The sequence below is a fragment of the Oryctolagus cuniculus genome, chromosome 4, assembly GCF_051225735.1.
Source record: "Oryctolagus cuniculus isolate XC-2025 breed Fujian yellow rabbit chromosome 4, ASM5122573v1, whole genome shotgun sequence".
In the NCBI taxonomy this organism is placed as follows: Eukaryota; Metazoa; Chordata; class Mammalia; order Lagomorpha; family Leporidae; genus Oryctolagus; species Oryctolagus cuniculus.
In genome coordinates this window covers 140,063,866-140,084,547 of record NC_142870.1, presented here as the reverse complement: position 1 = coordinate 140,084,547, position 20,682 = coordinate 140,063,866, and the positions used below count along the sequence as shown (strand labels likewise).

The following is a 20,682-nucleotide window of genomic DNA, read 5'->3' as shown; positions in this document are numbered from 1 at the left end:
CACCTTAAAAAATACTTTTAGTTTTCTGTTATCCTTGAATCTTAAAAAATGAGGTTGGTTAATTTTGGCATGTGTGTCTCAAAAAAATGACTCAGAAGGAAGGAAAAGGAACTTATACTGAGATTCTTACAAGCCCGTTGTTCATAATGGACACAATCTATACACACCCAAAGGTTCACCAGGGAAGATAACAAGCCAGAGTCTGCTGTTCAAACCAAGACATTTATTCTGAGATCAGAGAGACAACTCATCTTAAAGATGAAGTGGTGAGGGGCTGGGCACAGCAGTGACGACACCGCAACCCACATCACAATGCCTGGGTTTGAGTCCCACCTTGAATTCTGAATCCAGCTTCCTGCAGATGCAGATCCTGGGAGGCAGCAGATTACAGCTCACATATGAGTCCCTGTCACCCATATGGGAGACTGATTGAGTTCCGGCTCCTGGCTTTGGCTTGGCCCAGTCCTGACCATTGTGGGAATTTGGGGAGTGAAGTAGTGTGTGAGAATGCTTACTTGGTTCTCTATCTATCTATCTATTTATCTACCTATCTATCATCTATCTCCTCTTTCCCCTTTTCAAATAAATAAAATAAATAACTTTTTTTAAAAAAAAAAAAAAGATGAGGTGATGAGACTAGGAGAGGCTAAGTAATTTTCCCACTTCCAAAGCAGCCGTGTCTGTCCCTTAGCTAACAACTCTTTATGTGTTATTCATCAGGGGCTGCTGGGAAAGCAGAGAGAGAGGAGGTTAGACACATTGCACTTCAAACAAACTAACAAGGAAACAAAAGGAGACTGGGTATTGAGTAGGCAACCAGCAGTGCCTGTTACACTCCCCTTAGTGGTTTTCTTTTGTTTTGTGTTTGGTTTGGGGTGCACAGGCTGGAACCAATGGTTACATGGCTCCCGAGATCCTAATGGAAAAGGTGAGTTATTCCTACCCTGTGGACTGGTTTGCGATGGGATGCAGTATTTATGAAATGGTTGCTGGACGAACCCCATTCAAAGATTACAAGGAAAAGATCAGCAAAGAAGACCTAAAGCAAAGAACCCTGAAAGAAGAGGTTGTATTCCAACATGATGGCTTCACAGAGGAAGCAAAAGATATCTGCAGGCTCTTCCTGGCTAAGAAGCCGGAGCAGCGCTTAGGAAGCAGGTAAGCCCCCAGAACGAGGTGACTGCCGATCACAGCGCTGCCCAGGGTGCCCGGACAATGACTGCTGATCACAGCGCTGCCTGCCCAGGGTGCCCGGGACAATGACTGCCATCACAGCGCTGCCCAGGGTGCCCAGGACAATGACTGCCAATCACAGCGCTGCCTGCCCAGGGTGCCCGGGATAATGACTGCCGATCACAGCGCTGCCCAGGGTGCCCGGACAATGCTTTGGATCTGTGGCATGTCTTGGAATTGAGGGCTATCATTTTCCTATGATAGTTGTATATTATTTTGTTAAGTATTTCCAGTGCTTTCAAACACTAAACACCTGATATGGAACACTCCAAGATACATTTTAAAGTGAAAAAAAAAAAAAAAAAGAGGTACAACTTGCATGAAAAAGAGAGAAAGAATACATAATTCAAAAGTTGTAAAGAATATTTTAATGAATACATGCAAGGAATTTCTGGGATTGGTTGCCCATAAGAAAGGAAAACTGGGGCTGGTCATGGGGATGCAAATGAGAATTTGCACAGGGGCCTGTGCTGTAGCGTAGAGGGTAAAGCTCTACCTACAGTGCCAGCATCCCATATTGGGCACTGGTTCGGGTCCTGGCTGCTCCACTTCTGATCTAACTCCCTGCTAATGTGCCTAGGAAAGCAACAGAAGATGATGGCCCAAGTACTTGGGCCACTGCACCCATGTGGGAAACCTGAAAGAAGTTCCTGCCTCCTGGCTTCAGCCTGACCCAGCCCTGGCCATTGCAGCCATCTGGGGAGTGAACCAGAGGATGGAAGACCTCTCTCTCTCTCTCTCTCTCTCTCTCTGTAACTCTGCCTTTCAAATAAATAGATAACTCATTTTTATAAAAAAAAAAAAAAAGAATTTGCACAATATACCAATCTTGTCTTCTGAATTTTGAATCATGCAAATAAATTATCTATTCCAAAATGAAAAAAAAAAACTTTTTCAAACTATCAGTACTGATAGTCATACTTCCGGAAAATTCTGCCCGTTTCAAATGCCTTCTGTAAAATATAGTCAGTCATTCAACAGCTACTGAGGGAGTGCATATAATGTTGCCAGCTATTAAGTATAGTTGAGATTAGTTTTACACCTCATTTTTTTTTGCTTTCTTTACATCTCAATATCTTCATATATATAATGAGAGGTTTGTGGGTGTGATGATCAATTTTATGTGTCAGTTCCACTAGACCATAGTACCTACATATTTGATCAAGTACTCCAGATGTTTCTGTGCAGGTTTTTAGATGAGTTTCATATTTAAATCAGTAGACTTTGGGTAAAGCAGATGCCCCACCACGATGTGGGAGGGCCTCGTTCCATCAGCCGAGTGTTTTCATAGAACAAGGTTGACTTTCCCAGAGCCAATGAGAGTTCTGCCATCAGACTGCCTTTGGGCTCCAACTGCAACCCTTTGTGGTTGCCCAACCTCCCCAGTCACATGAGCCAATTCCTTAAAATCCCTCTCTCTATCTCTCTCTCAACACGCACTCTGTTGGAGAGAAAAACATTCCAGTATCTTTTTTGAAAAAAATATTTTTAAATTTAAAAGTCAGAGTTACAGAGAGAGAGAGAGATCTTCCATCGCTGGTTCACTTCCCAAATGGCCATAACGGCCAAGCCTGGGCCAGGCCAAAGCCAGGAGCCAGGAGCATCTTCTGGGTCTCACACATGGGTACAGGGGCCTGAGGACATGGACCATCCTCCACTGTTTTCCCAGGTGCATTAGCAGGGAGCTGGATCAGAAGTGAAGCAGCCAGGACTCATATATATGTGAGAGTATGTGTGTGTGTGTGTATTTATATGTGTGTGTATGTATACACATATATATACATATATAGACACACATACATATGTATGTGTATATATATTATATATATGTATGAGTATATATATGTATATGTATATATATACACCCCCAATACCTTCTTAGTAGCAATACTTGGAGACTCCATCTGTAAATTAAACTGATGAAAGATACAGCTTCATAAGAGAAAAGGACAAATTTTTATTCATGTACATAGGCTGGAATTCACATGAGAAAAAAATATGACATGGAGGCAGAATTCGGAGTAAACATACCATCTTTTTTTCAGATTTTATTTGAGAGGTAGAGTTGCAGACAGTGAGAGGGAGAGGACAGAGAGAAAGGTCTTCCATCCACTGGTTCACTTCCCAAATGGCCACAATGGCTGGAACTGAGTTGATCCGAAGCCAGGAGCCAGGAGCTTCTTCCGGGTCTCCCAAGCAGGTACAGGGACCCAAGCACTTGGGCCATCTTCAACTGCTTTCCCAGGCCATAGCAGAGAGCTGGATCAACAGTGGAGCAGCAAGGACTAGAACCGGCGCCCATATGGGATGCCAGCACCACAGAGGATTAACCTACTGTGCCACAGCACTGGCCCCAGCATACCATCTTAACAGAAGAAGGAAAGAGGGACAAGAGTGATATAGGAAAACATGGCTTTTAGGAAAGATAGATGGAGCTTCAGCAGACACGATGGGAGAAGTGACAGTGTCTGTTTAGTGTGGTGCTGGCTTCCTCCCTCTCCAGTGCGAATCTCCTGGGGAGGGGATATGGACCCTCGAGTTCTCTTGGGCAGATGGGGGAGTTCAGAACCTACATCTCCTAATGCTAATTGGCTCAAAATGATGTCACAGTAGTGCTTTCTGGACCTCTTCAACATTCTGTTGGCTCTGTTTCTGCAAAGAACCCCAGCTGAAACAGTGGAGCATTTGGGGGTTTAGACTTAATGTACTAAAGGTAGGTAAAACATAGCTTCTGAATTATTCAATAAGTGATCATTATTATTCACTTGTTTTAAGGAAACAATCAGACACTAGTTTGACTGAACAGTAAGCTTGAATTTCTCAAATTACTTGGATTGAGTTTTCAAAATCTAAACGTATGTGCAAATCTAAACTCTAAACCTGGAAGTAGCATGACTGGCTTTGAACAGAGCACCGGGACTTAGGCAGCCAGGTTACTCAGTCTTCTAAATCGTTGCCATTGGAGGCTCTGGAACAAGGTTGCCTTAGCTCAAGATGTTCCAGCATGGAGGTAAGCTGACTGGATTTTTCAAAATAGCCAAACAAGATTCATTTGTGGTAACTATCAAAGCATGAGAGATGATCAAACTAACTAATGAGTATTTTGAAGGTAGATAAAATTCTACATTGTGTGGAAGTGAAATATGGAACTGATTTTCCCGTGTCGACGTTGAGGTTGTTAATATCAGTAAGGTCAGAATAGATCACGTCGTGGTAACAAGCAAAGCATCAAGTCTCAGCAGCTTGAAACAAAAAAAGAGATGATTTTTCAGGGAGGGCATTTGGTCTATCAGGTAAGACACCTGCATCACATATCAGAGTACCTGAGTTGGATGCCCAGCTCTACCTTTGGACTCCAGTTTCCTACTAAGTAGACTCTGGGAGACAGCGGCGATGGAAGTAGTAGTTGGGTTTCTGCCAGCTACATGGGTGACCTGCATTGAGTTTCCAGCCTGCAGCTCTAGCCAGGCTCAGCTCTGGCTGTTGCAGGTGTTTGGAGAATGAACAGCAGATGGGACCTCTCTCTCTCTATGTGTGTGTGTGTGCGTGCTCCTTGCAAATAAATAAATATATATATATAATTTAAAAAAATGATTTCTCATTCACACAAAGCCCATTAAGGGTCCAGTAGATCTCCAAAGCACCTCTCTTAAGCAGAGACACAGAGATCCAGGCTGCTTCCAGTCACAGCTACGTTGGAACTTGTGACTTCCGATTGCCAGAGCAGAAGAGAGAACATAGAGAACTCACAGAGCTTCTGTCTGGCACAGCTGGGAAGTGACTCACTTGACTTCACACACCCTGCTGTCCTCAGGTGCTGCCGAAGGGTGAGAGAGCTGGCTGGTAATGGCTTCCGTGTGCCTGGGCAGGAGAGGTGAACGAGCCACGGTGCCCACTAACAACCACGCTCTCCTGTCCTGGCTGTCAGCTTGAGGAGCAGAGAGGAACAGTGGCTGAGTCAGGGAAGCCAGCATTCTATAGATGAAGGGAACACCACTCAGGGGATGCCCTGATTAGCGAGTTTGAATGAAAGTCTATCTCGAAGCTTGACAAGCACACTTTGGATTGATAAATAAAATATTGACAAACTTCTTGATGAAAATGCCACCTTATAGCACTAGATCATTGCCTGAAGCTGCTTCATCAAGCAGAGCATTTTGATAAAACATCTGTTGTTGTGATTGTTTTTTTTTGTTTGTTTGTTTGTTTGTTTTTTTGACAGGCAGAGTGGACAGTGAGAGAGAGAGAGACAGAGAGAAAGGTCTTCCTTTTTGCCATTGGTTCACCCTCCAGTGGCCGCCGCGGCCGGCGCACTGCGGCCGGCGCATCGCACCGATGTGAAGCCAGCAGCCAGGTGCTTTTCCTGGTCTCCCATGTGGGTGCAGGGCCCAAGGACTTGGGCCATCCTCCACTGCACTCCCTGGCCACAGCAGAGAGCTGGCCTGGAAGAGGAGCAACCAGGACAGAATCCAGCGCCCCGACCAGGACTAGAACCCGGTGTGCCGGTGCCGCAAGGTGGAGGATTAGCCTATTGAGCCACGGCGCCGGCCATGATTGTTTTCAATCGATCTGTTTACGCCATTAGAGGAAAGACATGTAACAAAAAAGCTGTTCAGTGAGAGACAAACCTTCCAACACTTTCATTCCAACTCTTCGTATTTTTTCAAAAATGCATTCAAATGAGGTAATGTTTGATGAACTCTGTGGTGTCCTCCAAGGCCAAGACAAATGCCTAGACAGCATGTTACACCGCAGAGTTCCAGTGCCCCTCCCCGCTGCGTACACAAGCACTTAGGATAAGTTAGAGACCCTTCTTTACACCTCACTGAGGAGGAGTTCTGTTTTTGCCTTTACGGGTCTGGGAGTCAGAGAAGAAGCCAAAGCTTTTCTGAGCGTCTCGCGGGGGCTCCGAACAGAGACAACTATGACCTTTCCCAATAAAGAAAACCGTGAAGCTCAGTTAAGTTTTTTGCAGCTTTTCTTCCAGTCCTTCAAAGCAGAAGAACAAGAGCAAATAACCACGCAAGGCAACACAACCCCGTGCCAATACCCACTGTTCTTGGCAGAACAAATCCCACAGTGTGGTCCTCATGGGTGGGCAGGTGGTCTCTTTGCTTCAGTGACTATTACAAGAAAATCTATTATAATCTCCTTGTAGGCTTCCGTAACAAAAGAGCCTCTGCTGATGATCTGACATCTGATCCACTCCAGTCTGCCTTGCAGCTGCCCATTTGGATGTAAGCTAAAGATGCCTCCATCAACAGCCTCTCCTACTTGTCCAAAGTACACTGCACAAAGCTGCCAGGAAAAGAGTCAAGAGTAAAGTCATCTCCGTGCCATTTCTAATGGCAGCACTGTGCACTGTGGTGAGCATTGCTACTGCAAATGGTAAAACTGATTGGCTGTGCGGTGGCCCGTTCCGTGGAGCAGAGAGAGCAGAGGTTGCAAAGCCTCGTCCTTGTTGGTGGCACAGGCACCCACGGACACTGCCTGGGCTGCTGTTCCCTAGTCTTTCACAATTAGTTGCAAAAGGGCTGCAGTCAGCCGGATCAAGGCCCGGAGGCCTGCATTGCTTGCGGCACTGCTTGAGAACTGTTCATCCTGATACAAGGACCGCCTTGCCAAGTCTTCCGAGGTTACCAAGCTCCTTGACATTCTCCATTGATCCACATTAAAGCTTCTCGGGGTGAGGTTTAAGAGCTTCTGGACCCCTGGGACAGTGTGTTCCCGCTGCTGGCCATCGTGGAGGTGCTGAAAACTCCCTCCTCGTGGCACCTGGCCTGACTGCAACGCCTTTTCTTTGAGAAACATAAGTCTGGGGTTCATTCCTGATCTAAGATAGGATTAAGGCCTGAGACCCAGAAGAGCAACTGAGGCATGGCCGGGCATCAGATGCCTCCAACTGAGTTTCTTGTCTCCATGAGAAAATTTGATCACAATGTCTCCTTTGGAAAACTCACCTACATTCTCTGGTTTCCTCAGCTGCACAGCTGTTTAGGAACCCAGAAGCAAGTAAAGAAGTTAAAAGTACAGGCACGAGGGTAAGACTGGGCCGCCGTGCTGGTTAATGTCAGAGAGGAGTTTCACATCGTATCAGCCAAGAGTGGGCCCTGAATAAATGTTAGTTACCATCTGCGGTATTGTTATTGGTCTTAGCTTCTTGTTGTCTTACTGGGTAGAATCTGCTACAGTTACCATTCAACGTGGAGGGGGAATCCCTCAATCCTTTCCCAAAAAGCTTTTTGATATGTGGAATGGAAAATGTAAAAGGAGGATCAGGAGTGTTTATCGGTCTCTGTCAAAGTTGATTTATGATGGAAATCGATGTCTGCCAAATAGAAGACGTTTCTTCATCACACCAACGCATCTATTCCGATCAAAGAAAGATAAAAATTATTTTTGAATTTCAAGCCACAAAATGACCCTTTTTAAATTTTGCTAGAGCCTGGACTGAAGAGGAAACAAGAGAGGTGGGGTAGGCAGGCCTAAGGTGGTCCCAGTGATCCCTGCCTCTTTCGTTCACTGGCTTCTAGCAAATAAAACAAGGGAGGAGTGATGAGGGGTCCTTTGAGGATGGGTAATAAAGACTGCAGCTTCTGTTTTGGAGTGTCTCCTCTCTCTCTGTCTCTCTGTTCTCACTCTCATTTGCCTTAGAGAGAGTCAGCCTTCAATGTCAAAAGACAGCCTTGTGCAGGTGCTCATGGAGTGAGTAATGGAGACTTGATGATGCCCCAGCCAAGCCTTCAGATGAGACCAGCCCTGCAACAGCTTGACTGCAACTGCGTGAGAGACCTTGAGCCAGAGACATCCAGTGAAGCCACGTCCAGATTCTTGACCCACAGAAACTGAGATGATGGGTGCTTGTTGTTCTAAGGCACTGAATTCTGGGCCAACTTGTTATACAGCAACAGATAACTAGTAGAAGGGGTTCCACAGTTGGGAAAATACTTCTTTCCTAATTATAAGACATATGCTGGAATAACTTCTAGCACAGAGGAGGGTTTCATAACAATAACCATAGTCTTCAGCACCAAATGTATGCTCATTCATACCACACTCAGTCATTGCAAATTACTAATGATTGAAGTCTTTGAAGAAATACCAAAGGGGCTGGCATTGTTGTGGCATATCAGGTAAAGCTGCCACCTACCACCTTGGGATCCCATATAGGCACCAGTTTGTGTCCTCTCTATTCCACTTCCCATCCAGCTCCTTGCTAATGTCCTGGGAAAAGCAGCCAAGGACAGCCCAAGTGCTTGGGCTTCTGCCACCCAAGTGGGAGACCTGGATGAAGCTCCTAACTCCTGGCTTCAGCCTGGCACAGCCCTGGTCATTGCAGCCTTCTGAGAAGTGAACCAGTGGACAGAAGATTCTCTCTCTCTCTCTCTCTCTCTCTCTCTCTCTGTAACTGACTTTCAAAATAAACAAATCTTTAAAGAAATACCACCAAGATTATTTTGGCTGTTGGGGAGGTATGTGGGGCTCCTAGAAATTATATCATGTTACAAATAAGGTATGTGTGCTGTGGAGAGACACAGATAGATACACACACACACAGCGGCGGGGCGGGGGGGAGGGGAGAAATAGAGAGAGAGAGAGAGAACACAAACTCCCATTTACTGGTTCATTCCCCCAAATGGCCACAACAGCCAGCACTGGGCCAGGTGGAAACTGGGAGCCAAGAACTCAATCCAGGTCTCTAGAAGGGTGGCGGGGACCCTCACACTCAAGCCACTGCCTGCTGCCTCCCATTGTGTGCATTGGCGAGAAGCTGCAATCCAGAACTGGAGCTGGAACTCAACCCCAGGTGCTCTCCTATGCACCCTAAGCAGCCTCTTAACTGTTACGCCGAACGTCCTCCCCTCATTGCTTTCACCATGTGAGCGGTGGTTATGTGGAGCAGAGTTGCTTAGCTTGTTCTGTGTGACCCTAAGGAGACAACAACTAGAAGCTGCAGGCAAGCGGACCTGACCCCACTGAGCTTTGCTGGTGCTCTCACCAAATACCAGAAGTTAAAGTCATGTCAAGTGCTCAACTCTGAAAAGTCGCATCTACAGGTGCATACTGTTAGGATACAATGACAATGCTACTGTCTTCCTATTGCAGAATTGGGAGTGATTTTAAAAGTTGTTATTTTTCAAAGCTTCTATTTATTTCTTACACTTTCTCTGTAACTAAAACAGGCGGGTGTTTGGTGCAGTGGTTAAGATGCCTCTTGGAATGCCTGCATCCCATATCACAGTGCCTGGTTTCTAGTTCTGGCTCTGCTTCTGATTCCAACTTTTTTTTTTTAAGATTTTATTTATTTAATTAAGAGGTAGAGTTACAGACAGTGAGAGGGAGACAGAGAGAAAAGTCTTCCATCTGCTGGTTCACTCCCCAAATGGCTGCAATGGCCAGAGCTGGGCCAATCCGAAGCCAGGAGCCAGGAGCTTCTTCCGGGTCTCCCATGTGGGTGCAGGGGCCCAAACGCTTGGGCCTCTTCTACTGCTTTCCCAGGCCACAGCAGAGAGATGGATCGGAGGAGGAGCAGCCAGGACTAGAACCAGCGCTCATATGGGATGCCAGCACCGCAGGTGGAGGATTAACCTACTGCGCCACAGCGCTGGCCCCTGATTCCAGCTTTTTGCTAATGCACATTCTGGGAGGTAGCAGATGACGGTCCCAGTACTTGGGTCCCTGTCACTCATGTGGGAGATTCAGATTGTCATGGCTGCTGCTGTGGGCATCTGGGGAGTGAGCCAACAGATGTGAGATGGCTCTCTGGTTCTGTTTCTCACTCTTTCTGTCTCTCTGCCTTTCAAATAAATATAGTTAAATAATGTTTAAATGAAATGCATTATAAGAAAAGAATGCTGTCCACTGTTACTGCTGGAACCTTTTCTGTTTTGTTGGTGGTCTGTGCTTTGGGCTGATTGCTCTCCTTTCTCCGCAGAGAAAAGTCTGATGATCCCAGGAAACACCCTTTCTTCCAAACCATCAACTTTCCCCGCCTGGAGGCCGGCCTGGTTGAACCCCCATTTGTGCCAGACCCTTCGGTAGTTTATGCCAAAGACATCGATGAAATTGAAGATTTCTCTGAGGTTCGGGGGGTAGAATTTGATGACAAAGATAAGAAGTTCTTCCAAAGATTTGCAACTGGGGCTGTCCCCATCGCATGGCAGGAAGAAATTATAGAAACAGGACTGTTTGAAGAACTGAATGACCCCAACAGGCCCGTGGGTTATGGGAAGGGTAACTCCTCCAAGTCCGGGGTGTGTGTGTTATTGTGAAGAACCCCCTCCGCCAGACCCCCTGACACAATGCTGCAATGCTCCTCACACAGTTGAATGCAGCCTGACCACTTAGGATGGACATTTCTACTACAGAGCGATGCAAAGGGCAGGCAAGCTCGCGATGGGGACATGGTTTCCTTTCTTTTCCTTTTTGTTCCATAAAGATGAGTGAAGTGACCGTTTTCACTGAGGGCTAGGAAAGGAACCCTCGGGTTTATTTTGATAAGCTAAAATCACGAGCCCTCCACCGTCACGTCCCTGTGAATTACGCAAAGTCCTAGCAGCAGAGAATGGAACTTTGTGGTGGACCCAGAAAATGAGCATTTGCAATTCTTAGTAAATAATCATTTTAGCTTTTCTTTGTTTATAGTCTTTCTTCCCTTAATCTGGCGGTATTTCTCCTGCTTCTGTTCTTATAAAAAGGATTGGGATGTTCCCAGTGCTCTTCCCCTTAAAAGGGAATGGGTTGTAATGATTTGGCACTAATTCAGATTACAGAATATTTTTCAATTTCACTGATAGTTTCTTTTTTATTTTTTTAGAAGTAATGTACTATCATAACATTAAAGTGCTTTAAAGGTAAATGTCCACGAGGTCTGTGAATTAAAGTACTCAGCCGAGCTCTCTAATACACTATGCCACAAAGTGCTGACTCATGAAATTCCTTCCATCATCGGTCCTCAAACTTGCTGAGCTTCGTAATCACCTAGAGATGTTTTACAAATACTCATACCTGGCCCCCACCTCTGGGTCTTTTGATCCCCACCTCCAGCTTGGACATTTAGATTTTCAAAAGCTCCCCAGATGGGGGCCAGCATTGAAGTACAGTGGGTTAAAGTCTCTGCTCGCAAAGCTGGCATCCCATATGAGTGCCAGTTCAAGTCCTGGCCACTCCACTTCTGATCCAGCTTCTTGCTAATGTGCCTCAGAAGGCAACAGAAGATGGCTAAGTGCTTGGGTCCCTACCACCCATGTGGGAGACCAGGATGGAATTCTAGGCCCCTGGCTTTGGCCTGGCCATTGCAGCCATCTGGGGAATGAACAAGTGAATGAAAGATCTCTTTCTCTCTGTCTCTCCTTCTCTCTCACTCTGCCTTTCAAATAAATAAAATAAGTCTTTTAAATTAAAAAGTTTATCAGATGATTCTAATGTGCACAAGATTTAATCAGCACTGCCATGGACATTTCAGTGTCATTACAGATAGATAATGATTGTGATTTCTTAAAACTTCACACAATTTGACAGCAATTTTTCAAATATCCTAAAAAGCACGTAATTTGGATACTGCAATGCATGTGAAACAAAATGATCTGTACTCATTTTTTAGATTCTTTTGTCTTTGCATCTTTTAGGTCATCACATATTTTGGGAGGCAGATCTCATGACTATTTCAAGGCTCATAGGAGACATGTGGGCTTAGAAATTGAATTGCACAAATGGTGGCCCTCATTACAACCGGCCAGCCAGCACTGTGTTGTAGTTAGTGTGTCTCCAAAGCACAAGTGAATTGAGAATTCTAAAGCTACAAACATTATTTGGGACACAAATATAAATCCGGGTGATATAAACAATATATGTGTGCAAAGGAACTCTTACTCACCCCAGTGTGAAAAATGATTTCAGTCAAATGGCTGAAGTCATTTTTAAAGTTTTGTCCCTTGAGGACAGAATACAAGAATTGCAAAAACACTGGCCAGAGATATTTTAGTTTCCTGGAATCCAGCTAACAGTAACCCGCAACTACACAGTATTAACCGTATCTGGAACAAGTAAGGAGAGAGCTTCTGGGAGTGGAGTCCTGGCTCATATGGCACAGGCTGCCCACGCTACTTCTCCTTCCTCCTCAGCATGATCCCTGATTTTCCGAATCCTAATCCGGGTACACCTGCAACATCCTGAGTCACCAAGGTGGATAGAGGTTATGTGTCCAAAAGCTCGTTTTTCCTAAGGCAAGGAAGTAGATAAAAATTTGATAGATTTCTAACAAGTCTATTTTAACAAAAAATAAAAAAAAAAGTTGACTAATAATGAACAAATCCAGTTAATCTGACCTAGTAATGGAGTTCTTAGGATGTGGCTTTATAAACATTACACTTTTAAAAAGCAGTGTCTTGTTTGTTTGTCAATTGTGTCTTAATAAAGCCAGAAGGAGGAGGGTGAACACACTTGCTGTGAGATGGACATGAACCGTGGGGATCAAGGGTGGGATGCTATGGTTTGGATATGGTTTTACGTGTTTCCCAGAAGTTCATGTGTTGGAGGCTTAGTCCTCAGTGTGCTGATGTTGGGAAATGGTGTGGTGTGGACCTTTAAGGGGTGAGGCCTAGTGGGAGGTCCTAAAGTCACTTGAGAAACTGCCTTCAGAATGGATTGAGGTTCTCCTGTAATCCCTTGGTAACTCTTTCTAGAGTTATTTTTTCTTTATTTTTTTTTAAGATTTATTTATTTATTGAAAGAGTGACAAAGTTGGAGAGAGGGAGAAAGAGAGAGGGAGAGACAGAGATTGATTTTCCATCCACTGGTTCACTCCCCAGACAAGCCACAAGAGTTAGGGTTGGGCCAGGCCAAAGCTGGAGTTAGAAATTCCATCCTACTTTCCCACATGGGTAGTAGGGGTCTGAGTACTTGGCCCATCTTCCACTGCTTTCCCAGGTGCATTAGCAGGAAGCTGGATTGGAAACAGAGTAGCTAAGACTCAAACTGGAACTCCAATATGGCATGCCAGCACACAAGGGTTTTCTTTTCTTTTCTTTTCTTTTTTTTTTTTAAGTTACTGCACCTATCTACCTTTCCTGAGCTTTTGGGTTGAATGCTCTTCCTGCTGTGTTTTATTTTATTTTATTAATATTTATTTATTTACTTAAAAGGAAGAGTTACAGAGAGGCAGAGGCAGAGAGAGAGAGAGAGAGAGAATCTTCCATCCACTGGTTCACTTCCCAGATGGCTGCAATGGCTTGGGCTGGGCCAATATGAAGCCAGGAGCCAGGAGCTTCTTCCAGGTCTCCCACACTGGGGAGGGGCCCAACAACTTCCACAGGCTAAGACTGAGTGGGCTCTGTTGGTTGGACCCGAGGATGGCACTAACTCTGTGTGCAAAGGAATGGTCAGTGGTGAGCTAAGAAGCAGACAGAGTAGCTATGCCCGAGTCAGACATATGTAATCAACCTTCTCACAAGAACTGCCTTGTGGGGGCCAGCCCCCAATGACCTACAGACCTCCCACTTAGGTGCACCTCCCAGACATCATGCTTAGATCATGTTATCACTCTGTCAGTACCCTGATGACTCTGGGGAGTAAATGTCTGCATGAGTTGGGAAGCTAAGTCATGTTCAAACTACAGCACCAAGTAACATGTGTGGAGGTCTAGTTATACCTTGAGCCCCATATAAGGTGGTGATGGGGACACCCGAGGGAAGTAAGACAACCACCTTAGAAAGGTGGTGTGCTAGATACAGAATGCAGCCTCCACTGGTGGTGGTATTCACATTTTAAATGAGGAAACTGAGACTCAAAGAGGCTTTGTAACTTGTCTAAGGTTACGGAGCTTGGCCAGGCCATTGTGAAGACTGGAAATAACACACATGGAGCACACGGAGCATCCCTCGCATAGGGTAGGGCCATACGCAACTGACACCATGGCTGGTGAGTAGCAGCAGGTTGAAAGAAAATTATTCTAGCTCAAGGGACAAAATGATTCAAGGCTGAACTTTATGAAAAGTTCCCAAGGAAGTCAGAAAAAAACAGAGATCTGGGTACTGGGGAGTTACTGAGCAGGAAAATGTTCATACAAAATGGAAGAAAAATCTTACGAGAATAAATGGGAGCGTTTGGGAACAGAGGCAACTTCCAGGACTTCCTCATCAGATGCAAGGTGGGGAACCCACATGGACCAGTTCAGAACAAAGGAGATACCCCAACATGGGCAGAGCTCAGTGAGAGGCAGGCTTGACCAGGAAGATTAAATACTGGAGATGAAGAGAAATAAGCAAGTGCAAGAAATAAGCAAGATTGGTGTTAGGATGTGAGTGCGATTCAAGCGAAGGCTCCAACAAGGTGCGGCCAGATGTCTCATCAAGGAGAGGAAGGAATTTGTTTGTTTGTTTTTGTTTGTTTGTTTGTTTGTTTTTGACAGGCAGAGTGGACAGTGAGAGAGAGAGACAGAGAAAGGTCTTCCTTTGCCGTTGGTTCACCCTCCAGTGGCCGCCGCAGCCGGCGCTGATCCCATGGCAGGAGCCAGGTACTTATCCTGGTCTCCCATGGGGTGCAGGGCCCAAGCACCTGGGCCATCCTCCACTGCACTCCCTGGCCACAGCAGAGAGCTGGCCTGGAAGAGGGGCAACTGGGACAGAATCTGGCGCCCCGACTGGGACTAGAACCCGGTGTGCTGGCGCTGCAAGTCAGAGGATTAGCCTATTGAGCCATGGCGCCGGCCCAAGGAAGGAATTTTTTGAAAAGGGACTATGCTTGCCTATTTTTAGAAAGTAAAATGACCTTATCAATTTTTTAATAGTGAAACCTCAAGGGGAAATAAAGATAGATATGCATGAAATAGTTAGACAGGAACCTGGGCAAAGTCATTTTTAATTTTCCAGTCTGTCAGAGATTATTTTGAATCTCCATTTCTTTTTTTTTTTTTAATATTTATTTTATTTGAAAGACAGAGTTGCAGAGAGAAGTAGAGACAGAGAGGTCCTCCATCCGCTGGTTCACTCCCCCAGATGACCGCAATGGCCAGAGCTGTGCCGATCTGAAGCCAGGAGCCAGGAGCTTCCTCTGGGTCTCCCATGTGGGTGCAGGGCCCCAAGGACCTGGGCCATCTTCCACTGCTTTCCCAGGCCACAGCAGAGAGCTGGATCAGAAGAGGAGCATCTGGGACCTGAACCGGAGCCTACATGGGATGCCGGCACCCCAGGTCAGGGCTTTAACCCACTGCACCACAGCGCCGGCCCCTGAATCTCCATTTCTTAAAGGAGGCAACATTAATGAAAACTGTCTGAAAGGGGCTTGAAACATCCCTGGCAAGCAGAGGTATGGATGATGTTTTCACAGGAAAGAGTGATTCATTATGGATTTTAAGGCTGCAAACCACAGATGAAAAAAATATTCTCCAGTTTTTATTTTGAATATAAATTTTAAGATGTTTGTCATTTAGGTGACCAGACACGAATGTGAAATAATTCAATGACTTGGACACTGTCTCTTAGGAACTGCTAGAGCCATGTCTTTTGGAATCATGAGTCTACCAGATCAATTTTTAAAGGCCATTATATTGTATGTATCATTAAGGTAGGTTCATAATAAGACTTAAGTTACCTAAATTGTTTCAACAGTAAAGTGTGATGAAAACTAATTAATGAAAGTCAGCAATGCTTGCTTCTTAAATGGAAGTAAGAATCTTTGAAAGGGAAAAAAATTGATCCGGAGGAATAAAGATAAGTACGACAGATATGTTTTGTGTCAAAGACTTACCATATTAGCCATTTTGGTGATCAGGAAATAAAAACACAAAAGGACTTGCTGTATTTTCTTGGATCACCTACGAAATGCCATTGTAGGCACTGAGGCCTGCTACGGGCCAGGCTCCATTTGGGTTTTGGGAGATGTGCTGGGTCCATTGAGGATTTTTAGATGAAAGCATGTTTTAGTTTCCTCGGTGACTCAGGGAATCTTCAGGTCTACCCTGGTAGAGATAAACATTTTTAAGACAAACTTTTAAAAAATCTATTTTTGCCCAAGTTTTCTGCAGTGAGCATATCTTTCTTTTTTAAATAAGGAAAGAACACATCATGTAAAGTCAAGCAAGAGTCCTTGACGTTGAAGGGAGGTGTGCAGCGCACGGGAGGTAACCAGCCCCCAGAGCCCGCCCCTCTCCCCCCAGGGTTCAGCCTGGGTACCAGGAGGAAGCCCAGAGTTCTCAGTCCAAGCCAGCAGTCTTGCTGGACAGAGCCAGTGTTGGCACTTAGGGTAGGACCAGATCAGCGATTCTACAATCCAGACCATCAACTATCTGGTTGGTGGTAACGTTTTCACTAAAACTCAGAGAATTGAAGGAAAGGACAATGCAACAAGCTTTGCATTTGTTTTAAAATATCTTCTTTTATAAAGGAATTGATAATTGACAAAGGTGAGCACCGAAGATCCCATCACTACTCCGCCCCCATCCCTTTTTTGAAATTCTACTAACCTGAGAGATCTCTGGGAACCCCTGGACTGGATGGCCTGGAAGGACATTTCCACTGTGGGAAAATATTGATGCTTTGTCTACAGAAGGCTCCATACCTGTTTTTGTTTTGGTTTTGGTTTGGTTTGGTAAAAGTCCAGGTAGTAAATATGTATAAAGGACTGAATGTAGCTGTGCTCTGATCAAACTTCATTTATAAAAATGGACAGTGGGGCCAGTGTTGTGGCATAACAGGCTAAACCTCTGCCTGCCACACCAGCATCCCATATGGACACCAGTTCAAGACCCAGTTGCTCCATTTCCAATCCGGCTCCCAGCTAATGTGCCTGGGGAAGCAGCTATAAGATGGCTCAAGCCCCTGGGCCCCTGCAACCACGTGGGAGACCCAGAAGAAGCTCTGGACTCCTGGCTTCAAACTGGCCCAGCCCTGGCTGTCACAGCATTGGGTGAGTGAACCAATGGTTCTCTCTGTAGCACTGCCTTTCAAACAAAACAAACAGAACGGGCAGTGAATCAAAGCTGGATTTGACCCACAAGCCGTAGCCTGCTGATCCTGCTCAAGCTGGCTGGGTTATTTGATTCTGAGGGCACTGTCCTCCAACTCTGGAAGTTGTAGATGCCTCACAGGCATGCAAAATAGTTCTTACCTACAGACCTGGTAGTAGTCAGCCTGCTCAGGCAGCCTAACAAAGTCCCAGAGAGCTCGGACATTTCTTTTCTCACCGTCCTAAAGGCTGAGACCAAGTGTTGGCAGGGTGTATGCCCTCTGAGGCCTCCCTCCTTGTCTCTGACATCTGCAATGGCCTTCCTGCTGTGTGGGTCCAAACCACCGCTTCTCATAAGAGACTTGGTCCTGCTGGGTTAGGGCACCCTAAAACAAACAAACAAACAAACAAAACAAAACAAAACAAAACCTCATTTTAACTTGATGAATTTGGGGGGTACAATTCTGCCCACAATCACCCCAAAGCCAGGTCTATATGCACTGGCCCCTTCCTTCCTTCACTCTGTAGAAATGTGTGATATTTTGGACTTCTTTGAACTTATTACAACCTCTTATCAATTCCCTCATTACCGAGTTAAACAAAATCTGTAACCTGTGTTCATTTTTATTTCTTATGAAAGTCATGATTTTTACCTTTTTTTGGAGGAATATTCATTAACATAACCTAGACTGTCGCAATGGGACCAGGGCACCTGAGGCTTATTTTTACAATTCTGCTTCCATAGCAAAAGTGCTTATTGAGAGTCCTCTCCTTTTGTTCTCTTATGAAATTCATAGCAAAGACTCCCTAAAAATAGGGCTGGCGAGACGGGATGCCCCCAGAAAAGAGTCAGGCTTTTCCCAAGAGTTTGGTTGGGGTGCATGGGGACAGCTGACTATTGTGTATTTTTAAACCAATGCAACACACCCTGCCTCTCCCATCTGCATTGCCATCTGTCACGGTCATTCCCACATTCATTCTCTGCATGCAGTAGAAAAAGCTTCTGGGCAGAGAAAGACAGGGAGAGAAAGCCAGCAGCCAAAAGCACCGAGGGAGCCTTCAGCAGGTCACCTGCTGGCACTGCAGAGTATACCGGGCCTCAGGGCCTTCTGTCCAAAGGTGCATTCCTGCCACCCACCCATGGCAGGCACATATCAGAGTCACTGTACTAACAACTCCCCGCCCAGGGCTGCCAGACAAAAGGCAGGTTGTCCTGTTCAACTTGAATTGCAAATAGACAGTGAATAACATTTCCCCGGTGTAAATATGTCCCAAACATTGCTGAGGACATATATATTTATAGTAAAAAAAAAATATCTGTAGTTCACGAGTACGTGGGTATCTGAGGGTAGCATTTGTGGCAATTCCACGTGTGTATTCTCACCTGGTCAGTGTCACCAACATTACCACTGCCATGATCAACAATATGAATGCTATTTAATGAGCACAAACTATGAGCCAGGCGCTGTGTGAGACTGGGCATTTTTTGTGTATCATGTGCAATGCTCACAACCATCCAATGAGGTAGGTGTTATTATCTGCACTTCAAAAGTGAAGAAAGGAAAGCTCCAGAGGCTAACGGGACTGCCCAAGGACACTGTAAGGGCTGAGTAAACCCACATTTATCTGACAACACTCAGTGCCAAGGTCACTGGTTTTTCCCCATAGGAATTACCTCTGTCCCTAATCCCTTAAATGTTTCCTCTCCGGCTCAGAACAGAGGTAACAGACCAAGCCCAAGAAAGAAATAATCTTTTTTTTTTTAATTTCTTGTAGTTCCTTAATAAGACCTGCAAGGCTGGGAAGAGATTGAGGCACCTAGGACACAATATTTAAGGTAGTGCTCAAGCTTAGGATCATAAGTGCAGTTCAACACATAAACGTGACAGTGAATGCCTCCTTAAAACATATACCCTAGATGTCTCATTCCACTCATTCTAATTCTGTGGAGTAGGTGGCTTGGGTGTAGATAGGAAAATTCTTTTAAAACTGCATTTCTGGGGCTGGCGCTGTGGTGTAGTAGGTAAAGCTGCCGTCTGCAGTGCCGGCATCCCATATAAGCATGGTTCAAGTCGTGGCTGTTCCACTTCTGACCCAGCTCTCTGCTATGGTCTGGGAAAGCAGTAGAAGATGGCTCAAGTCCTTGGGCCCCTGCACCCGCATGGGAGACCTGGAAGAAGCCCCTGGCTCCTGATCGGTGTAACTCCAGCTGTTGCGGCCAACTGGGGAGTGAACCTTCGCTTGGAAGACCTCTCTCTCTCTCTCTCTCTCTCTCTCTCTCTGCCTCTCCTTCTCTCTGTGTAACTCTAACTTTCAAATAAATAAATCTTAAAAAAAAAAAAAAAAAAAAAAACAACCTGCATTTCTGGGGCCGGTATCCTGGGATAAGGGTTAAGCTGCCAGCTAGCATCCCAGATGAGCGCCAGTTCAAGTCCCAGCTGCTCTATTCTAATGTGCCCAGGAAAGCAGCAGAGGATGGCCCAAGTATTTGGGCCCCTGCCACCCACATGGAAGACCCAGATGAAGCTCCTGGCTCCTGGCTTTCAGCCTGGCCTAACTGTGACTGTTGCAGTCATCTGGGAAGTGAACCAGAAGATGGAAGATCTCTCTCCCTCTCTCCCATTCTTCCCCTCTCCTTCTCTCTGCCTTTCAAATAAATAAATAAATCTTTAAACTACATTGCTATATTTCCTTGCATGCCCCAAAACAATCATATTGTTGGATACTTTACATTTTACTCTTTGATTAAATATTCCTATTACCCACTATGGATCTGTAACTTTTCCTTCTTCTCGTGTGTCAAAGGACAAAATTACGACAATTTAATAATCCTGGTTGGCTTTGTTTTTTATTCTAGAATCTGACTGCCCTTCATTCTGTAAAACAGAATGAGTGTTCCAATGAGGGGAGCAAAAGAGGTTTGTTTTATAGATAAAAAGGGCTGAAAAAAGCTGAAACAAAAACATACCAAAAAGTAGTTGATCTTTTCAAAGTTGCTTGCTTGCTTTTTTTTTTTTTTTTTTTTTTTTTTTGACAGGCAGAGTTAGTGAGAGAGACAGAGAGAAAGGTCTTCCTTCCGTTGGTTCACCCTCCAAATGGCTGCCACGGCCTGTGCACTGCCCCAATCCGAAGCCAGGAGCCAGGTACTTTATCCTGGTCTCCTATGCTGGTGCAGGGCCCAAGCACTTGGGCCATCCTCCACTGCCTTCCCAGGCCACAGCAGAGCTGGACTGGAAGAGGATCAACTGGGACTGAACCGGCACCCCAACCGGGTCTAGAACCCGGAGTACCGGCGCCACAGGCAGAGGATTAGCCTAGTGAGCTGCGGCACCGGCTTCAAAGTTGCTTTCTTGTAAGATGAGGGCAGGGAGACAGTATGGTAGAAAAATAACTGATTGGCATCAGGATACTTAAGGTTAGCTTTTGTGTGCAAGGATTAAGGCAGAGGGAACTTCATGCCAATCGAAACCAGCCTGTAAGGGAAATTTGGCTGTCTGTCTCTCTAAT

At 45.4% G+C, this 20,682-nt stretch overlaps 1 protein-coding gene across 1 annotated transcript in view; it reads left to right on the top strand.

The window, feature by feature from the left end:
- GRK7 (G protein-coupled receptor kinase 7) overlaps positions 1-11,023 on the top strand; it is a 32,772-nt gene extending 21,749 nt beyond the window's left edge. The window contains exons 3-4 of the mRNA XM_002716563.6: positions 884-1,158; positions 10,169-11,023. Of these exons, the coding sequence (XP_002716609.2) occupies positions 884-1,158; positions 10,169-10,505 (612 nt within the window). The 3' untranslated portion in view covers positions 10,506-11,023. The remainder of the gene's footprint in view (positions 1-883; positions 1,159-10,168) is intronic.
- Positions 11,024-20,682: the final 9,659 nt, after the last annotated feature.